This window comes from Moschus berezovskii, chromosome 24 (assembly GCF_049115385.1).
Source record: "Moschus berezovskii isolate FMDL1 chromosome 24, NW_MosBer_1.0, whole genome shotgun sequence".
NCBI lineage: Eukaryota > Metazoa > Chordata > Mammalia > Artiodactyla > Moschidae > Moschus > Moschus berezovskii.
The window spans coordinates 12,483,665-12,502,839 of NC_142483.1; the positions used below are offsets into that span (position 1 = coordinate 12,483,665).

Here is a 19,175-nt window from a genome sequence, read left to right on the forward strand (position 1 = left end):
CGCGAGGCTTATTCACATGAGTTCCTACAAGTGTTTCTGGGAAAGCCTCATCAGGAATGGCATCATCATGGTCATCGTCAGAATACTAAAAAGAAAGTGAAGTCGCTCAGTCGTGTTCAACTCTTTGCGACCCTATGGACTGTAGCCTACCAAGTTCCTCTATCCATGGAATTTTCCAGACAAGAATATCAGAGTGGGTTGCTATTTCCTTCTCCGGGGGATCTTTCCAACCCAGGGATCAAATCCAGGTCTCCCACATTGCAGACAGATGCTTTACTATCTGAGCCACCACGGACTGAAGGTGCAGGCTATGCCAACTGAACCACTTCTCATATCTACCCTGGAAGGACAGTATTATCCTGTTTTATATAAAGAAACTGAATCTCAGTGCAATCAGGTCCAGAATCCAGTCCACTGCTGACCTGTACCCCCACAAAACAAGCTCCAGCATCAGGACTGACTGGGCTTGGCCCCTTGGTATTAAATGTAAAGCCTGTGAAACGCAAACCTCTATGTGTAAAACAGAGAGCATTAACAAGTCAAGAACAGCCTCCAAAAGAGTTTGCTCAGAAAATTTAAGCACAGGTAGAAAAATCATTCAAGAACTTTGTTCTATACTGACAGTACCTAATAGTGCATATATTTATAATACATGCATTATCCAAAATTTCAAGGCTTACAGTTAAGAAGTCAATTCAAGTCTTAATGCAGGTGGAAACTGAGATTGGCTGGCAAAGTTCATTGGCACAGAGAGGCCACAACAGGGCTCCTCTGACAAGCACTGTCCAAGGTTGGCTGCTCCTGCCACTGCTCGGCCTCCCACAGCACAGTCCCAGCAGGTAGAGCCAGGAGTGGGAAAGCCCCAGGTCCCCCAGTGTGTGTGCAATATCCCTCTACCATCCCCATGGCCCTCCCTGCCTCCCCCTGGCTGCTACTCTAAGTTCTGTGCTCCCCGGCTCTCAGCACCAAGTGGCACAGTTAGGAAGGTATGTTCATAGACCAGAGAGGCTCCCAATGCCCAGGCAAGTGAGAGGCAGCACTGCTTTGTGACAGCACCACACATTTACCCAGCTGAGGACTCTCCTCTGGGAATGCACTGGGGCTACACCTTCTAACTTTATTGATGGAAGTAAACTGATAAGCACCCTGAGCAGAGAAATTAATAGGTCAGCTCTTCTCTTGATACCACAGTTATAAACCAACACTGAAGACCTCTTCCCTAGCTTCTCAACTCAGGGCAGCTGGCACAGAATCTTCTCTTTTTCAGCAACACATGTTGTATAACCAACAAGAGTCTGAGCAGAACAGAAGCAACAGAGTTCATTTTCTTAGTCCCAAAGTCTGGGAATCAGGTGTGAGAGCAGCAGAGAGCAGCTGAGGAAGCCTTAACTTTACAATAATAACCTGAATCCAAGGAGCCTTGGGACCATAAATAGAGAATTCATCCGTCCACTATGAACTAACATATCTGTAAGTCCGCCGTGGCTGGCAGCACAAATCCCATCTAGAGTAGTCTGACAGATGCTTCAGGCACTTTGGGTTCTTCTCACAGCTATCTTCACCTCTTCCCCACTTCAGAACAACAGGTGGCCTGGGTAAAAGGATGGCATGATAAATGAGAAGTGTGTATGCTAGTGAAGGGGGAGAGACAGCATCAGTATCCAAAACCCTCAAGACAGGGAGCACCAGGCCACCCTAGGAAAGGCAGGTGTGGATCAAAGTTGTTCAGTTATTCAGTCGTATCTGACTCTGCCCGTGGACTGCAGCGCGCCAGGCTTCTCTTTCACTAGCTCCTGGAGTTTGCTCAAACTCATGTTCATTGAGTTGGTGACGCCATCCAACCATCTCATCCTCTGTCGTCCCCTTCTTCTGCCTTCAATCTTTCCCAGCATCAGGGTCTTTTCCAATGAGTCAGCTCTTCCCATCAGATGGCCAAAGTATTGGAGTTTCAGCTTCATCATCAGTACTTCCTATGAATATTTAGGATTGATTTCCTTTAGGATTGACTGGTTTGATCTCCTTGCTGTCCAAGGGACTCTCACAAGTCTTCTTCAGCACCACAGTTCAAAGGCATCAGTTCTTCAGCACTCAGTCTTCTTTATGATCCAGCTCTTGCATCCATACATGACTGCTGGAAAAACCATAGCTTTGACTACACAGACCTTTGCTGGCAAAGTGATGTCTCTGCTTTTTATGCTGCCTCTGCTTAATATGCTTTCTAGGTTTGTCATAGCTTTCCTTCCAAGGAACAAGCATCTTTTAATTTCAAGGCTGCAGTCATGGTCTGCAGTGATTTTGGAACCCAAGAAAATAAAATGTCACTGCTTCCACTTTTTCCCCACGTATCTGCCATGAAGTGATGGGTCTGGATGCCATGATCTTAGTTTTTTGAATGCTGAGTTTTAAGCCAGCTTTTTCACTCTTCTCTTTCATCCTCATCAGGAGGCTCTTCAGTTCCTCTTCGCTTTCTGCCATTAGAGTGGGATCATCTGCGTATCTGAGGTTGCTGATATTTCTCCTGGCAATCTTGAGTCCAGCTTCTGCATCATCCAGCCCAGCATTTCGCATGATGTGCTCTGCATATAAGTTAAATAAGCGGCGTGACAATATACAGCCTTGACGTTCTCCTTTCCCAATTTGCAACCCATTCGTTGTTCCATGTCCGGTTCTAACTGTTGCTTCTTGACCTACACACAGGTTTCTTAGGAGACAGGTAAAGTGGTGTGGTATTCCCATCTCTTTCAGAATTTTCCACATTTTGTTGTGATCGACACAGTCAAAGGCTTTAGCATAGTCAATGAAGCAGAAGTAGATGTATTTCTGTATTTCCCTTGCTTTCTCTGGTTCCCTTGATCTCTGGTTTCTCTGCCTTTTCTAAACCCCATCTGGAAGTTCCTGGTTTGTGTACTACTGAAGCCTAACTTGAAGGATTTTGAGCACAGCCTTACTAGCATGCAAAATGAGCACAAATGTATGGTAGTCTGTACATTCTTTGGCATCTCCAGAGGTCTAGAATGAACATAAACCAACCCCAGAGAATCAGCATGCCTTGATCATACAATTTCTAACTTGAAATAGGCCTACCAACGCCAGCTCCTGATCAGAAAGGCCAGGCACAATTTATGAGACCTCGGGAAAAATGGAAGCACAGTACAGGGCCCAGTTTGGGCCTGACTACCTGTCCTCAGACTCAGCCCAACAATAGTTCTGGGAACATGATTCTTCTGGGCTTGCTCCTCAACCAAGCTACCGGCAGAAGACTGAGCTAGGTGTCCCACCACACCTGACCCTGTGCAAGAAGAGCTAGAGGCTGACCTCTGATGTGGGTATGTAAGCACAGAACCCACTCACTTGCTGAGGAAATGACCAAACAATGTGACCCAAGAATCAGGAAAGTGCCAACTGTGCCCAAGTACCTTCCAGGGGCAAGGGAAGAGCAGGTGGTTTGGGAGAGACTGAGTGCTCAGGGCAGCAAGCAAAAATTCTATACAAAGACTCTATGGAACAAAGCTCTGTACTATATACAAGCTAGAACTTGAGCACTTCCTTTCACTTAGCATTGAGATAACAGTCCCTTTTTAAAAGAGGGAGAAAAAGATCCATCAACTGCCTCCTTACAAAAAAGGAGCTGAGAAGTCTGAAAACATGTAGAAAGTCACCTGCACAGGATAAGCAGGCTCCATTTAAAAGATTAGTCCCTATTTGACTCCCACACATAACTCAGAGGCTCATTATATAGCAAATTAGTCTGAAATTCATCCTGTATCAACAATCTGTGGAACACAGAAGTTCCAATTTCCTACCAGTTAAAATACAAGCAATGAGCAAACAGGCTGCCTTGCTAAAGGTGAGGCAAACATAAGAATATGAGCAGATCTCATTGTATAGATACTACGTTCTTTACAAACTGAAGGTATGTGGCAACCTTGTGTTGAACAAGTCTATCGGTGCCATTTTTCCAAGATTTGCTCACTTCATGTTTCTGTGTCACATTTTGGTAATTCTCTTGATATTTCATATTTTTAAATTATTATTACATTTATTATGGTGACTTGTGATCAGTGACCTTTGATTTCACTGTTGTACCTGTTTTGGGGCACTACAAGCAGCACCCATATAAGATGGCAAACTAAATCCATACAGTAGGTTCTGACGACTCCACCAACCAGCCATTGTCCTCCCTCTCTCCCTATCCCAAGGTCACAAAGACTTTCTCTTCCATTTTCTTCTAGAAGTGCTATAGTTTTCACTTCTACAATACATCTAGATCTGTGATGTACTTCTACTCAGTTTTTGTATATGGTATCAAGGCTTGTTTTTAAGCCATGTACCCTTTCTCTAGAACTAGATAGGGCATGATTTTTTTGAGGTCTCTACTGAATGCCCCCAGTGTTCAACAACATTTCTCACTCTAACTGGAAAGAAAAATCTCCTCCTGTCTTAAATAGTACAGCTCACAGTTTCCCAGCAGTTCCTTGCTCTGCCTTTGAATTTTCTCCTGCGCACACACAGATTAACATCTATCAATAGAAAAGGACTTATGGAGACCTCTGAACAAATGTCTTGAGCTTTTCCTCTATATAGCTCTTTTTTCTCCATATTGTTCCTGAAAATTCCAGCTGCTCTGGCTTCCTCAACTTTGTCTTCTCAACTCAGTAGGGTTGCTGGGCTCTGTTTGGGTTGTTCCTCACTACTTTGAGACCTGGAAACTGCCTCCAGAAGAAAGCTGAGGGGGAGAACCAGAAGGCTCACTTCATTATTTTCTTTCCCTCATGGTTCCTGAGCTATCTGATGTCCAATTTCTGCAAACAGTTGTTTCATATAGTATTTTGGTCTGTTTTCTGATTGCTTACCAAAAAATAGGATGAGTTCTATACTGGTGGTCCCCTCACTGGCAAAAGCCTCTTCATCCACTTTTGCACAGCTCAAGTGTTACATTTATCCACATAGGAAAGATTCCTCTGGCTTCAATGATATGCCCTCCTGGATTCCAATCTCAAGATAAAAAGCCTTTGGCTTTTTCCTGGTCCATCTATCATGCCTAGAAAAAAATAACTGCAATGATGCTCTCAGGGAAAAACCAAGCTGGTGAGGGACAATGAGAACCAAATGGTGTTGAAGAACTCCACACACAGAAGACATGGGAAGCCCAGAGGCTGGAGGAGCAGGGTCCTTGTGCCACGAACTGCATGTGAACACTGCATGCTCACAGTGGGAAGTCCCACCGCTGGAGTAAGACCCACCAGGTCTGAATTCCAGTGCCCCACCTAGTGACTGCCTTATCGTTAGATAATTCACCAGTTTCTCCAGGTATAAAATAGGGTATACATGAGTACCCACCTCATGTGGTTAAGGTGAGAAGAAAATGAGTAAGGCATGTACTAGGGCTTGGCACATAATGAACAACCTATAAATGTGACTCAGTATTGCCACCAGACCTCTAACTGGCCAAAACACCTTTAGAGCCTGTGGCTATTACCTCCCACCCAGGGGAGGCTTTACAAGAAAGACTGAAAACAGACCCTGTATTTACATGTTCTCAAAGTATCTCGCCACAATTTACTTAATTTACAAGAGGAAAATGTTACCCTCACAGTGGAGAGATCCGGAGGAACCACCTTACTCAAGGTGTCAGGTGTTGGCTTATTCCGATGCTGGGATAAATCAGCATCAGGTGCCAGAGGGTCTGATACATTGAGAAAGTCACAGCAATCCTTGGGGAATATTCCCTCCAAAAAACACATAACCTGGATGTAATCATGAGAAAACATCAGACAAACCTCATCTAGGCCATTCTATAAAGTCACTGGCCTGTACTCCTCAAAAGTACCAAGGCTAAGAAGATAAAGAAAGGCTAAGGGATGATTCCAGACTAAAGAGATGTGACAACTGAATCCAAAGTATGACTCTGAACCAGGGCAAAATAGCTATAAAGACAGTACTCAAGCCATTTATAAAATCTGAACATAGACTGTGAATTGGTAATAGCATACTAATGTCACATTTCTCCAGCACTGACAAATTGTACCACAATTCTAAAAGAGAACATCTGTGTTTTTCTTAGAAAATGCATTCTGAACCATGCGGTGATCAGAGAAGAAAAAAATCTCAGTCCCTCGACCTCCTAGCTCTCTCTCTGACCAGATTCCCAGTAGGGAACAAGTTTCCGCCTTGGCCTTGAGCACCCGGCCAGGGCACCAGCAACTGCTTGGCAGCCAAGTCAGTCCAGCTCAGCTAGTGCCACGCAGAGACCTAACGTGTACAGTACAGACATGTCCAGCAACGTCAAAGGAGAGCAGTATGGGCTAAGGTCAGGGAGCGCCTATTAGAAGATGCGGAGAATGTGGCAAGGTGGGAGGAAGGAGAGAAGCATTTAGGGGAAAGAGGACTGTGAGTAAGGGGAGGAGGCAGGAACGGGTCTGGCAGGCGTGGGAGCTGAGAGAAGAGCAGCAGGTGGCATCTTGCTGCAGCCCAGTGTTTGCTATCATGGCTGTGCTCCCTGGCCTGGACTACAGTGCAGACAGTGGTGGCTGCAATGTCTGCAGCACAGAAAGGGCGCAGAAAACAAAGATGGAGAAACAGGTCCAGGAGCCTGGCTGTCCTTCAAGATGTTACCTTAGTCCCAGGCAAAGGAGGACCCACAGTATAACAGTATAACTGGCAGCCATGGACAGTGGGAGCAAGAATCCAGGAGTTCCTGGTATGGTTCAGTGGTTACCTGCTTTGAACAGGGTCAGACAGTGGCCCCTGGCCCCAGCTCTCCTCACCCTCACACCTCACATCACCACAGACCAAAATTTAGCCTGAGCCATGTTCATGCTGGCCGGGCCTGAGAAGCTCCACTGCTGGGAGAACAAGAGCACTATAAAACAGCTGCACGCAGGACACTGTTCTATCCGCAGCAGTGGCCCTTGAACTCAGGCAGGTCCTTAGCAAGACTACGGTGCTTGTTGGACATTTCCTTGGAAAGTCTGACCTATTTGGCGTATTAGCAAATTATTTACCTAAACACGCACTGAGAAAAACAAATCAGTATGTAATCTGTTAAGCCAACTGAGGGGCAATTGAACATTCCTGTTTACTCTAATTTCAGGTAACAGAATTGGAATTTTTTTTTGCTAATAACTGATGAGATGTCTCACAGAGAATTTGGGGACAGAATTATAAAAGCAGGCCTCTTGCCAGGAAAAAATACATGCATTTACGTCTCCCTACACTATGTCTTCAGGACTCCAATACCCGCCCTCATCACCAGCCAGAGGTGCAGCAGAGCTGGAAATAGCAGATCTGCGGTCCTCAAGCCTGCTACCTGGAAACGACAGAAGCAAAGGCACAGGAGGCAGGAACAGCACATTTGTGCTGCAAGGCATTCACGGGAGCAATGAGTGAGTCTCCACTCCATGCATGACCTCGATGGAACCACTTACAAATACTTTAGACCCAAACTTGCTACCCAGATAGAAAACCTGTGCTCATGCTCTGAGCCCGCCAGTGCGTGCGGGGTTGGCAAGAGCTGCGTGTATGCTGCCAAGGTTCATCTCTTCCTGCAGGACTATAGCCTGGCTTGTGTCATTTAATCCAGGTGTTGTGACCACCTCATCTCTCTATGTCATTTTCATGTTATTAGGCAAAAAAGTCTTCTAAAAAAACAGAAAAGCCTGTGAAGAACACTGATGAGCTAAGAGGGTAGATAAGTCCATGGACTAGAATATAAGCTGGGACTGGGAGGTGGGGGGTAAAGCATTTTGAGAAAGGTGAACATGTAAAAAACACATATATCCCAGCTGACTGTGCATACAACTTGATCTGTGAGAGAGAAAAATAGAGAAAAGGCATTAGAGTTCTTGACACCTATCACTTGTTAATAGCAAAAGCCACAAATGCTCAACATCAAGTCTTTAAAAGCAATTTTAGAGCCAAGAAAACACTAGTTGAGCAACCCAGCGAGCTGAGCGACCCTTCTTCCGCCGAGGCCCTAAGTGACACCACACTCTGGGGGAGGCTGGGCCTTGTCAGCTCCTGCCTCCTCCACCAGAAAAGCAGCTCGAGTGGAACCCGACTACGGCGCAAGACACCCTTTAGAATGAAGAGGATGCTTTAAATCAAAGGAAACACAGGGGAGGCCATGTTGCATCGATGGGGCTACAGTAACTCTGGTGAGAAGCCTTTTCCTAATAGGCAAGCAGGTGATTTCAGGGGCTGGCCATCCCACTGCACTAGTGCAGGAGTTCCAGCATGTACTGAGGACTGGAATTCTCATAGGAGAGGTTCATTAGCAAAGCCTTACGTCACCACAGCCTGGGGCCCCACTCAGAGGGGCTAGAAGTTCCCAGGATTGGCCTACCCTCTGGGTCTCTGAGACCACCCATGACAGCTGTCCACAACTGAGCCTAAACCAAAAATCCAGGGGTGAAGCGTCTCCACTGTGTCTATCTGTGTGGAGTGCAGTGGACAGTCTACAGAAGCCAGTTACCAATAAGGAAATGTTTCCCTTATTAGTAAAAGCAGTGTCTCCAGAGCCACGCGGCCTGCCTCTACCACTCACAGGCTGTGTGACCTTGGGCAGGTTACTTAACCTCCCGGTGACTCAGTGTCCTTACCTATGAGATGGAGACAATATTAGCACCCACCTCTCAAGATGACTGTGAGGACTAACTAGGTTAATTCACGATGCCTGGCACCAAGCAGGCCCAGCAGGTCTGCCCACATCACCATAATACCTATCTCAGGAGGCACTGCCAATAAGACAGGGGGTTGGGAGAAGGTCACTGGGTCCTGTTTCTTCTCCTACAGCCCCAAAGACACAAAGAGCAACCTTCCCTGGGGGGACCCCATGAGATCTAAAAGGAATGTGATGAAACTGCTTTAAAGGTTCTCAAAGAAACAATCCAAAAGGAGCCAGAGGTGAATGCAGAACCTGACTGGCCACCCAGTGATTTAATTCACCACGCTTTTTAAGTGTAAGCTGTAGAAAATAGGCCTGAAAATGAGAAAAAAAAGGTAGCTCTCTGGAACCCCTCCAAACACACTGCCTCTTTTTCTGGGAGCCTCTGCCCCCACTATCTCCAGCCCCCAGAACCGATCACCACGCCCGTGATCTCCTATCTGGGCCTTGTTCTCACCATTCCCCCTGTATCCAGAGCCCCTCACATCTCCTTCCCCTCCAGTGTTGGGACCAAGCAGGTCTTCCTCAGGGACACTTCCCAAGGTCTCCTGGTAGAAGCTCTCATCCCTCCTCTCAAGTCTGTTCAAACGTCAACAGCTCTCTTCATGCTGCACTGGGATGACCTACCAGGGCTCCCGCAGTCCACTCCAGCTGTGAGCCCCTCAGGAACAGGGGACTAGGTCTCAGCTCTTCTTTGTCAAGGCAGCACCCAACACCATGCCTGGCACTCAGGTCTTTATTTAACAGATCTATTCTACTAGGGCCCACAGATAGTCTGCTGAGTAATCCACAAATTGAACAAATGTTGTTAACAGGGGCAATTTTGCCCCCCACGGGTCAATGGCAATATCTGGAGATATTTTGGGGCTGTCACAATGGGGTGGCAGTGGGGGAGATAGTGGCATCCAGTGGATTGAGGCTGGAGATGCTGTTAAACATCCTACAATGCAGAGGACAGCCCCCCAAACCAAGAATTACCTGGCACAAGATATCAATTGTGTCAAGTTGAAAAACCCTGGGTTAGATGGATAACTTCTGAGCAGTGGCATGAACTAAAACAGGTGTACAGACCACTTCTACATACACATGAAGAAAAGGATAACTCTTAACGGTCATCCCCAACTCTTACAATTATTAACTATTCTCTTTATAGTCATACAGCACCAGGGAAACAAATTCTGTGAAAACTTGGGGTTACCTGAAATCACCAACAGCCCTGGAAATCCCTCCTCACCAGTCACAGAATGGACTCATGTACGCCTCCCCGGAGGCTGTGCCTCGGACGCTAGACCCTGGTTCGCCATCCCAGCACAGCCAGGGAAACCCTTCACAAAGGCCCAGGCCAGAAAAGCAAACCTAAGATGTAACTCAAACATACATGAAAGGACTGGTAGGTCATTTCAAATTTACATGCTTAATGTTATCAACAGACACAAGACAGTCTGAAGTTCCATATAATACTCTGGACATTAAGAAGAATTATTAAGAAAGAAACTTGGGATTATCCCAACAGGAAAAAAGAATGAGGTGAAGTAGACAGGGAAAGAGAGTAATCAGCAGCGTGCCGGTGGAAAGAGGGCAGGGGAAGTGGCTGAGAACGACTGGGGCCTGAGGGACCTGGCTCATATCTCAGCTCTGCACCTATGGACAGGGGCCCAGTGCTGCACACTTCACCTGCTCACTGTCCTTGTTTGTGAAGGGAAAACAACCAAGGTTTCTGTGCAGCACGTCAAGAGTTGAGCACAAAAGCCGGCACACCAGGGACTCAGCAAAGAGCCAGCTGCAGGAATGCAGGCTCCAGCGGCCAGTGCCACCACCTGTTACCACGAGACCTGGGGCGATGAAGTCAAGGACTCTGACATTGTCACCTGTAAATGGGTTGCCCCAGTCCACCCACTGCCCACTCACAGCCCACGTGAGACTCTGCAGGCAAAAACTCAAGAAAAGAAGGAAGGAGATTATTACTTATACCAAAGCTACCCGGTCTGGATGCATGCTAACTTGGAATGAGCAATCACTGTGCTGGCTGGGTTACAATTTTTTACTACTGGTTTGTTCAGGTTTTACTACTAAAAGTTTGTTCAAGTTATTCTGTATGCTCTTACAGGAAAAACTGAATGAACTTTTTGGCTAACCTGATTTCACACCATCTAAAAGAGGGCTAAAGGTAAAGATGTTGAGTAAACAAGACAGAAAGGAAAATGTTTAACCTGATTCAGAAAACAAGTTACTTCAGCACTTGTGAGATGTTCTTAACTGAACTCTGAATGAGAACACTGTAATAGCAATGAGGATTATGACACCCCCTCCCACTACGAAGGGCCCAACATGTGCCTGGCACTGATCCAGCTTCCTTACACACACTCTTTCTAATCCCCACAGTCCCAGAAAAATCATCCATCCCATCTTGCTGGGGAAGAAACCAAAGCTTCGAGATATATGTGGGCTGCTCAAGGGCAGTGAAAGTGAGGCACTCAGTCATGTCCAACTCTTTGCAACCCGGGCCAGAATACTGGAGTGGGTAGCCTTTCCCTTCTCTGATGATCTTCCCAACCCAGCGATCGAACCCAGGTCTCCTGCGTTGCAGGCAGATTCTTTACCAACTGAGCTATCAGGGAAGCCCATAAAGACAGACTAAAAGAGGAGAATCCTACAGAGAGGAGAATCCAGGCATCAAACCCAGGTCTCCCACATTGCAGGCGGATTCTTTACCAGCTGAGTCACAAGGTTCCCTGATAGCTCAGTTGGTAAAGAATTCACCTGCACTGCAGGAGACCCCAGTTTGATTCCTGGGTTGGGAAAATCAACTGGAGAAGAGAGAGACTACCCACTCCAGTATTCTTAGGCTTCCCCTGTGGCTCAGCTGGTAAAGAATCCGCCCGCAATGTGGGAGATCTGGGTTCGATCCATGGGTTGGGAAGATCCCCTGGAGAAGGGAAAAGCTACCCACTCCAGTATTCTGGCCCAGAGAATTCCATGGACTGTACAGTCCATGGGGTCGCAAAGAGTCGGACATGACTGAGCCACTTTCACTTTTTCACTTCAAGGGCAGTATGTGGCAGAGGCAGGCATGCAAGTCAGGTCAGATGGATTCCAGAGCCAGAGATCCTGCTATTTTTAACCATTTGAATTTTAAACCATTTAAAATTCCTTCAACAGGAGACTTCATGGAAGTACTAAACTAACTGCAAAGGATTTTAAACAGCTCATTAAAGCAGCAGAGGCTTGAAAGGCCCCTATAGGGCAACACGAAAAACAGAGGTATTTAAAAGGCTAAAAAGATGCATTTCATTACAACTCAGATTATCCCCTAATTCAGACAACTCCCTTTTGCCCTGATTTTACTCCAAATTGGTGAAGTTTCATTATAAATAAAGGAGTAGGGCTTCCCCGGTGGCTCAATAGTAAAGAATCTACCTGTCAATGCAGGGGACAAGGGCTGGATCCCAGGTCTGGGAAGATCATACATACCTCAGAGCAACTAAGCTGGTGGGCCACAACTACTGAGCCTGTGCTCTAGAGTCCGGGAGCCAAAACTATTGAGCCCATGTGTCACAACTACTGAAGCCCGTGCTCCCTAGAGCCCAGGCTCTGCAACAAGAGAAGCCATGGCAATGAGAAGCCTAAGCACACAACTAGAGAGTAACCCCTGCTTCCTGCAACTAGAGAAAAGCCCACACAGCAATGCAGACCAGCACGGCCAAAAATAAATAAATAAATTTTTTAAAGGAGTAGATCACCATTATTGATAAATGCTACCAGATGCATCAGCATTTAGAAAACCAGAAACTTTCTAAAAATAATGAATCCCCCTCAAATGAACCCCCCTCAAATGAACCCCTCATCTTCCTCCATGCTAATGTTGGCCACACTTCTTTTCCCCTTGGATACAATACCAGCCTGTGACAGAATGCTAGAGAGCGACATCATCGAGAGAGTGTTGGGTCACAGGCCCAGAGATGGCACCTTCACACATGAGCTTCAGCTCCATTCCAGCCATCACCGAATTTCATTATTTTACCCGAAGTGAAGTGACCGGGGAAAAGGCTATCCACAAGATCTCTAAGCATTACCACCACAGAGATGATATACTAACTGCAAAGGGGACAACACACCCTACAAGGGAGGGAGCTAGAAATGCGCCCTCTATGCCCAGTAACTGACCTTATCACTAACCATGGGACTGCCTGATGTCATGTGTTGCCTGGTACCATGTAACATGAAGCACACAGCACTGCTCACACAGTGTTCTTGCTCTAAAGAAAAGTCATCACAAGCTAATGGTCCCACCATACCAAACTCAGGAAACACAGGGGTCCAGGAAACCACCCAAACACCTTAATGAGGTAACACCCAGACAACTCTGGAAGATGGGGCGCCATACACAACAATGAGCCAGGACTCTTTCAAAGGCAATGTCAGTAAACAACAACAACAGAAGACTCTGTGTGTGTGTGTGTTTGTGTGTGCGTGCGTGAGCACGCGTGTAGGGGAGATTCTTTCAGCCTAAAAGTGACTTATAATCATAACCAGGGACTTCACTGTTGGTCAAGTGGTTAAGAATCCACCTTGCAATGCAAGGGACATGGGTTCAATCCCTGGTAAGGGAACTAAGATTCTACATGCCTTGGAGCAACTAAGCCGGCAGCCAAATAAATGAATATTAAAAAAATCCCAAAACATAACCAGATGCAATGTGTGGACCTTGATCAGATCAGAGTTTTTGCAAAATCCCAGCTATAAGAGACCTGCAACAATGGAGGAATTTTTGTGTGTTCGTGGGAATACAGACTGGATATTAGATGATCATGCAGGGTTATAAATTTTCATGGGTGTGATCATAAAACTGTGGTTATGAATGCAACTGTCCTTATTTTTAGGAGACTCAACTGAAGTTTTTAGGGATAAAGTGTGATGCTGGCTTCAAGTTATCTTTAAATGTATCATCCCCTTCTCCCCAAAAACGTATGAAGTAAATGTGGCAAAAGGTGAACAATTTCTGAATCTAGGTGGAGGGCAGATATGCAATCATTGTATTATGGTCTTTTCTGTATATTTGACAAGACTCTTGAGAGTCCCTTGGACTGCAAGGAGATCCAACCAGTCCATTCTAAAGGAGTTCATTGGAAGGACTGATGCTAAAGTGGAAACTCCAATACTTTGGCCACCTCATGCGACGAGCTGACTTACTGGAAAAGACTCTGATGCTGGGAAGGATTGGGGGCGGGAGGAGAAGGGGACGACAGAGAACGAGATGGCTGGATGGCATCACTGACTTGATGGACATGAGTTTGAGTGAACTCTGGGAGTTGGTGATGGACAGGGAGGCCTGGAGTGCTGTGATTCATGGGGTCGCAAAGAGTCGGACACGACTGAGCGACTGAATTGAACTGAACTGAAGATAAATATTGGAAAGGGGTGGGGAGGGGTGATCCCAGGAAATGTTGTCCCAACATGCATATATCTGTACAGAACACACAGGGGGGCCAGCTCACTGCTTGACAAAATGGCAGGGACTCTCATGTGAGATCAAGACTTCAAAGCTGGGTAGACTGCTCAGTGATGTTACTTTAGACCTCAGGAAAAAAGCTATCATTTCTCAACGCCAGCAGTGTCCTCATAAAACACTGACACTTTCTCCTAACTGGCCAGTGCCCAAATCTGTCACATGAAAATAGGCAGGTAGGTTTATCCAAACTCTATAAATGTTTTTGTTAAAAAGGCAATCCTGTGTCTACACTTCAGCCAGGATTCTAATGGTGCACGGTGAAGGAGGCTTGAGTGTGCTTTGCATTTACAGGTCGTGAGAGTAAATAACCCTCGTGCCAACATACACATTGGTCAATAACAACCTTCGGCTGATGGCTGGGCCACTCGCTTGGGCTGGAACACACAAGGCAGCCCCAGAACTGCTCAGCTCTGCTGTGACTTAATTAAATCAAAGACCATAGACAAAAGCCACCAAAACAGGTGAACTGCTTGGCAGGTAGAGCATGGCAAAGGTCCCTCGTTTAAAGCAATTCCTTCTACTTCTACACCCAATGCATTTCAGAAACACTTCAGAAAACCCAGAGGGGGAAGGCCCTTTAAAAACTTGTCTCTGAGTTTGCTGGGCTTTCCTTGCACACAGAAGGTACCTTAGCTGAAGCCTCTGGAAAGCTCACCACCTGAACAATGGGATGCTGACACTGGCACATGCCTGTGGATGGTGGCTTGTATGTTTATGTAGCTTAAAGAATCAGCTATATGTATCAACTATCACATCAACTCCCAACTGCCTGGCTTGAGACGTCTGAATAGCCCTACACAGCGAGCTAAGCATCAGCATGAGAAATCCCCATGAGAATCAAAACCTCTCCTGAGATATAAGAGGGTGTTTCTTCAGGTAAAAAACACAGCAAGTTGTAAAAGGAGAAAAAAAGTGATTTGGGGGATAGAAAAAGAAACATAGAAACAGTGGTCAGAGGGTTCACTGAAATCAGGATGTGAAGGGATTGAAAACGTTACAGCAAGGCAACTAGAGGCTGAAAAGGAGAGAAAAAGTAACAAACATACAGTCCAAGATTTGTTGCAAGACTTATGAAGGCCAGGCAACCATATTGTACATGGCCTGTCTAGCAGAGAAAGGGGTCCATCCTATAGAACAAAGCTGATCCAACAGGGAAACAGAATAGCACCAGCCCTCAAAACTGGGAAGTCGTCAGAAGTGTCTGAGTCCACTACACGGGAGGAAAGCACCAGAAGGAAAATGATTGCAACTCCAAAGAGGACAGGGGCTGTTAGTTTTGACTGCTGAGGAAAGATGACTGGTATTAAAAACATGCTTGGGGACTTCCTGGGTGGTCCAGTGGTTGGAACTCAGCCCTTCCACTGTAGAGGGCACAGGTTTCATCCCTGTTCAGGTAACTAGGATCCCACATGTTGAATGGTGGCCCCCCTCCCTTCAAAAAAGAGATGAAATATGCTTGAAGAAACTAATAATGAAATTGATAAAGAATGAAGTGGCCTCATCTCAACAAACCCAGACCTCCCTCAAAGGGTTACAAGATGAGCAGTCTTGTTGTGGGAGCCTGGCACTCCTGACAGCAGCTGTGCCAGATTGAGGACCAGGTCCTGTGACCAGGAAGAGACCAACCCAAGCAGGAGAACCTCCTCGTGAACATCTCTTTCCCCTTCCTTTTCCCCAGCAAAGTTCATTTCAAAATGTAAAGCAGCTTCTAAACGACTTCTCCTCTTCCCAGCTCTGCAAAATGGAAAAGCCCTACAGTTCTATTTCAATAGAACCAACAAGTGTAAGAGAGAAGAAAAGTACTTCCCTGGTCCTGTCCTGGCCAGTGGGACTCTCCTTGGCCTGCTGTCTGTTTCTAGGTGGGGGGAAAAAGGCTCTCGATTCATGTCCATGCCTGTGTCCAGGGCAGTCACAGCTCGAGCCTTTCCACCTCTTCTCCCCATCACCCCTACTCATCTTTGTCCTAAGACCTACTACCCACTGCCACAAAGTTCCTCCATGTCTAGTTTACACTGAGCAAAAAAACCCCTACTTCTAGTCCTGCCTTTGCATTCGAAATATACCAACCACTGTGAGATTTGCACTTGTGCTCACACTGAAGATCAAGTACAGAAGTGTTTGTGTCCCTGAAGACTCACAGGGGCAGCACTGTCACTCTGAACTTTCTACCTGGCACACTTCTCAGCTGTGAGCAACTGTGCCCTGTCATAATCACACTTCCCTCTCTGAATCACAAGTATCAAACGCCAGGGAGTAAGCGGGGCCATCAGCATCAGTCAAACCCACGAAAACAGCCAAGGCGATGCTAAGAAATCTTAGGTTAGGGAACAAACCTAAGCCTGGAGCTCCTTTAGATAGAAAAGTCCAGCTGGAGGAGACAGACGTGGGGAGAGGAGCACAGACCCACACACAAAGTCTGGAACACATACACGTACAGTTCATGCACTCAAGTCAGCAGCTGATTTTGGCTAAGTCGTCACATATTATTACTGTGGCAACAAGTGGGTATTTGTTCAGTGGGGAAAATGTAGCAAGGCAACTAGAGATTGAAAAGGAGAGAAAATGTAGCAAACATATATAGTCCAGGACTTGCTGCTAGACTTATGAAGGTCAGGCAACCAGAAAAAAAGTAGTGTCCAAGAACAGCCTCTTCAGGGTTACCTAAAGCCTGGAAGAATTCACCCAAATAAGGAAGGCCTGCACCATAAACAAGCAAAGCTGCAACTCCAGCAACTGGACTCTATAAGACACACACAGCTGCAGGCTCCTTCCCAGATGCCAAGGAGCATAGTTTTTGCAGGAACTTCACCTTCTGCCCATCTGAGTACAGTGAGGAAGTTTTGAGAAGTCATTTTGGAATTAATACCTCTGTAAAAAATAGTTATAACCCTTCCCTTCCCTGAAATTAAATCACAGGAGAACCAGGACTCCTATCACTTTAATAAAAGGAAAGTCGTGCACTAAGGAAACAGAACCCATCACCAGTGGTACACATGACAACAAGTTGGAACTTCTGGTTTTCCAGAGCGGGGCTTTCTTCCTCATCATGAAACTCTCCAGGAAAGATGATTTAGCGCAGAAATTCTAAGACCTCCTCAGACCCTCTGAGTCTGCTTCTCTATTAAAGTTTCTAAAGTTGCCCAAGTCTCACAGAAAGGAAGAATACTTGAAACATAAACAAAAGTGGGCTGGGAAAGGGTACAGCCAGGGGAGATTTGAGATGCAACTTGATTAGGAAAGCTTGGGACAGAGATGGAAGAGGTGAGCCCGTTAAGGCAAAGGAGAGAAAAAAGGAGATGCGGGGAAGGCAGTCTGGGTGGGTCCTGCTCCAACCAAAACAGAAAATTAGGCTGAGGGAGAAGGGGAGATGGGGTAGGCAGTACTGGGAACGGAACGCACGACCTACCAAGTCCGGTATTGCAAGGTGACAGGACAGGATTCACATGCAAACGGGAGATAGTTAATCCTGACGTAAAGGTGAAGAAAAAACAAAACTCAGTATCAGACTGGGGGATCCGGATTCAAAGTGTGAAGAGGAGGCTAAGAAGAGACTTCAAGAGGGGACTGAAAGGAATATGTCACCTGCGGGTCACAGCCATAGGCTGTCAAGTGAGGTAGCCTTAATTCTCGATGATACGGTTGCAGGGGGGCATCTCAGAAGAGAGGCGTGCGTGGTGTGAGGAGAGGAGCAGGAGTGACCCCTGATTAGAGGCTGACGCGATAAGGTGAGGAACTCAGGACCCTGGGTCTGGGGCCAGAGCTCCCCGTTGTCTGGGAATGCCCAGCCTGGGCTCGCGCGAGTAAGGAACCTTCGTCAAGGGGCCCAAGGCCTGAACTCCTCAGACAGGAGGCTCCCTGAGGCTGGTGGGCCAGAAGCTTGAGGCGCAAGGCCTCAGGAGGGGCGGGGGTCCCGGACTCACGCATCAACGTGCTGAAGGCCACGACGCCGAGCAGCCCCTGCAGGAAGATGCCGAAACTGTGCATGAGCGCGCCGCTCTCGCAGCGGCCCGCTCCGGACGCGACTGTGGAGGGCGGCCCTCCCGGCAGTGAGTGGCTCGAGTTCCCGGCAGAGCCCTGCATAGCGGGCCTGGCGAGGGGCGCTGGGCGCCGCCGCCCGCCCGCCCGCCGGGCCTCCCAACCTGCTGGGGCCGCGCCACCGAGACCAGAGCCCCAAGTCGGAGCCGGGAGCCGGTACCTCAGCCCCGCGGCCGACTCAGCGCCGCGCGTAACGCGACGTCTGAGACCGCAGCTCCTGATTGGCCAGACCCGGCGTGGAGGCGGGCCTTGGCCGCTCCCGCTCTCCCTCTCGAAGGGCGGGGCTCCGGGCGGCGAGGGGGCGGTGTGTTGGGTCCCCACCATAGGTAGGACAGACCAGGTGAGGCGGGCTGCTCAAACCGGATTGAGAGTCCCGCCCTGGACCCCGAGCTCCTGGTCCTGAGGGCAGGAGCAGGGAAGATCTGTCGAAAATCTTTTTCCCTCCAAGATAAACCCCTCACCCCTTAAGAATTTGTGAAAAAATAGTTCTGAATTCCTCCCTCAGATTCCGATTCAATTGTTCTGAGAGGTAGCCAATAATCTATCTGCATTTCGGCAAGCAGCCTGGATTATTCTGAGGCAGGTCGTTGAGGAAAACTGATCATATTCCTTTCAACCCAGACGTTCGGCGTCCTACCTTCCTTGTTAGTACCAATATACTGGCCAAAGGTGAATCTTCCAAGATGTTTTATTTGCGGGGAGGGGGTATGTGGACTGTTTTTAAAGTCTTAATGTAATGTTTTACGATATTGCTTCTGTTTTATGTTTTGGGCCAGGAGGCATGTTATCTTAGCTCCCCGACCAAGGATGGAACCTTCACCCCCTACATTGGAAGGTGAAGTGTTAACCACTGGAGGGAAGTCCCCAAGAGACATAGCTTAAATTCATCAGTCAGGCCCCAATCCACTTTTTCCCCCCAATAAACGTAATTTACATAGTCACTTTCAACCCAACTGCCTTCATTTA

The 19,175-nt window shown here is 47.2% G+C and overlaps 1 protein-coding gene across 2 annotated transcripts in view; it reads right to left on the reverse strand.

Annotated features, from left to right (window-relative positions):
* The window catches only part of STIMATE (STIM activating enhancer), a 55,140-nt gene extending 36,729 nt beyond the window's left edge, over window positions 1-18,411 (reverse strand). Inside the window, exon 1 of one of the 2 annotated variants that reach the window (XM_088831824.1) lies at window positions 18,095-18,411. In XM_088831824.1, coding sequence (XP_088687950.1) covers window positions 18,095-18,254 — 160 coding nt within the window. In that variant the 5' untranslated portion in view covers window positions 18,255-18,411. The remainder of the gene's footprint in view (window positions 1-18,094) is intronic. The other variant, XM_055414056.2, reaches the window with a different exon arrangement.
* Window positions 18,412-19,175: the final 764 nt, after the last annotated feature.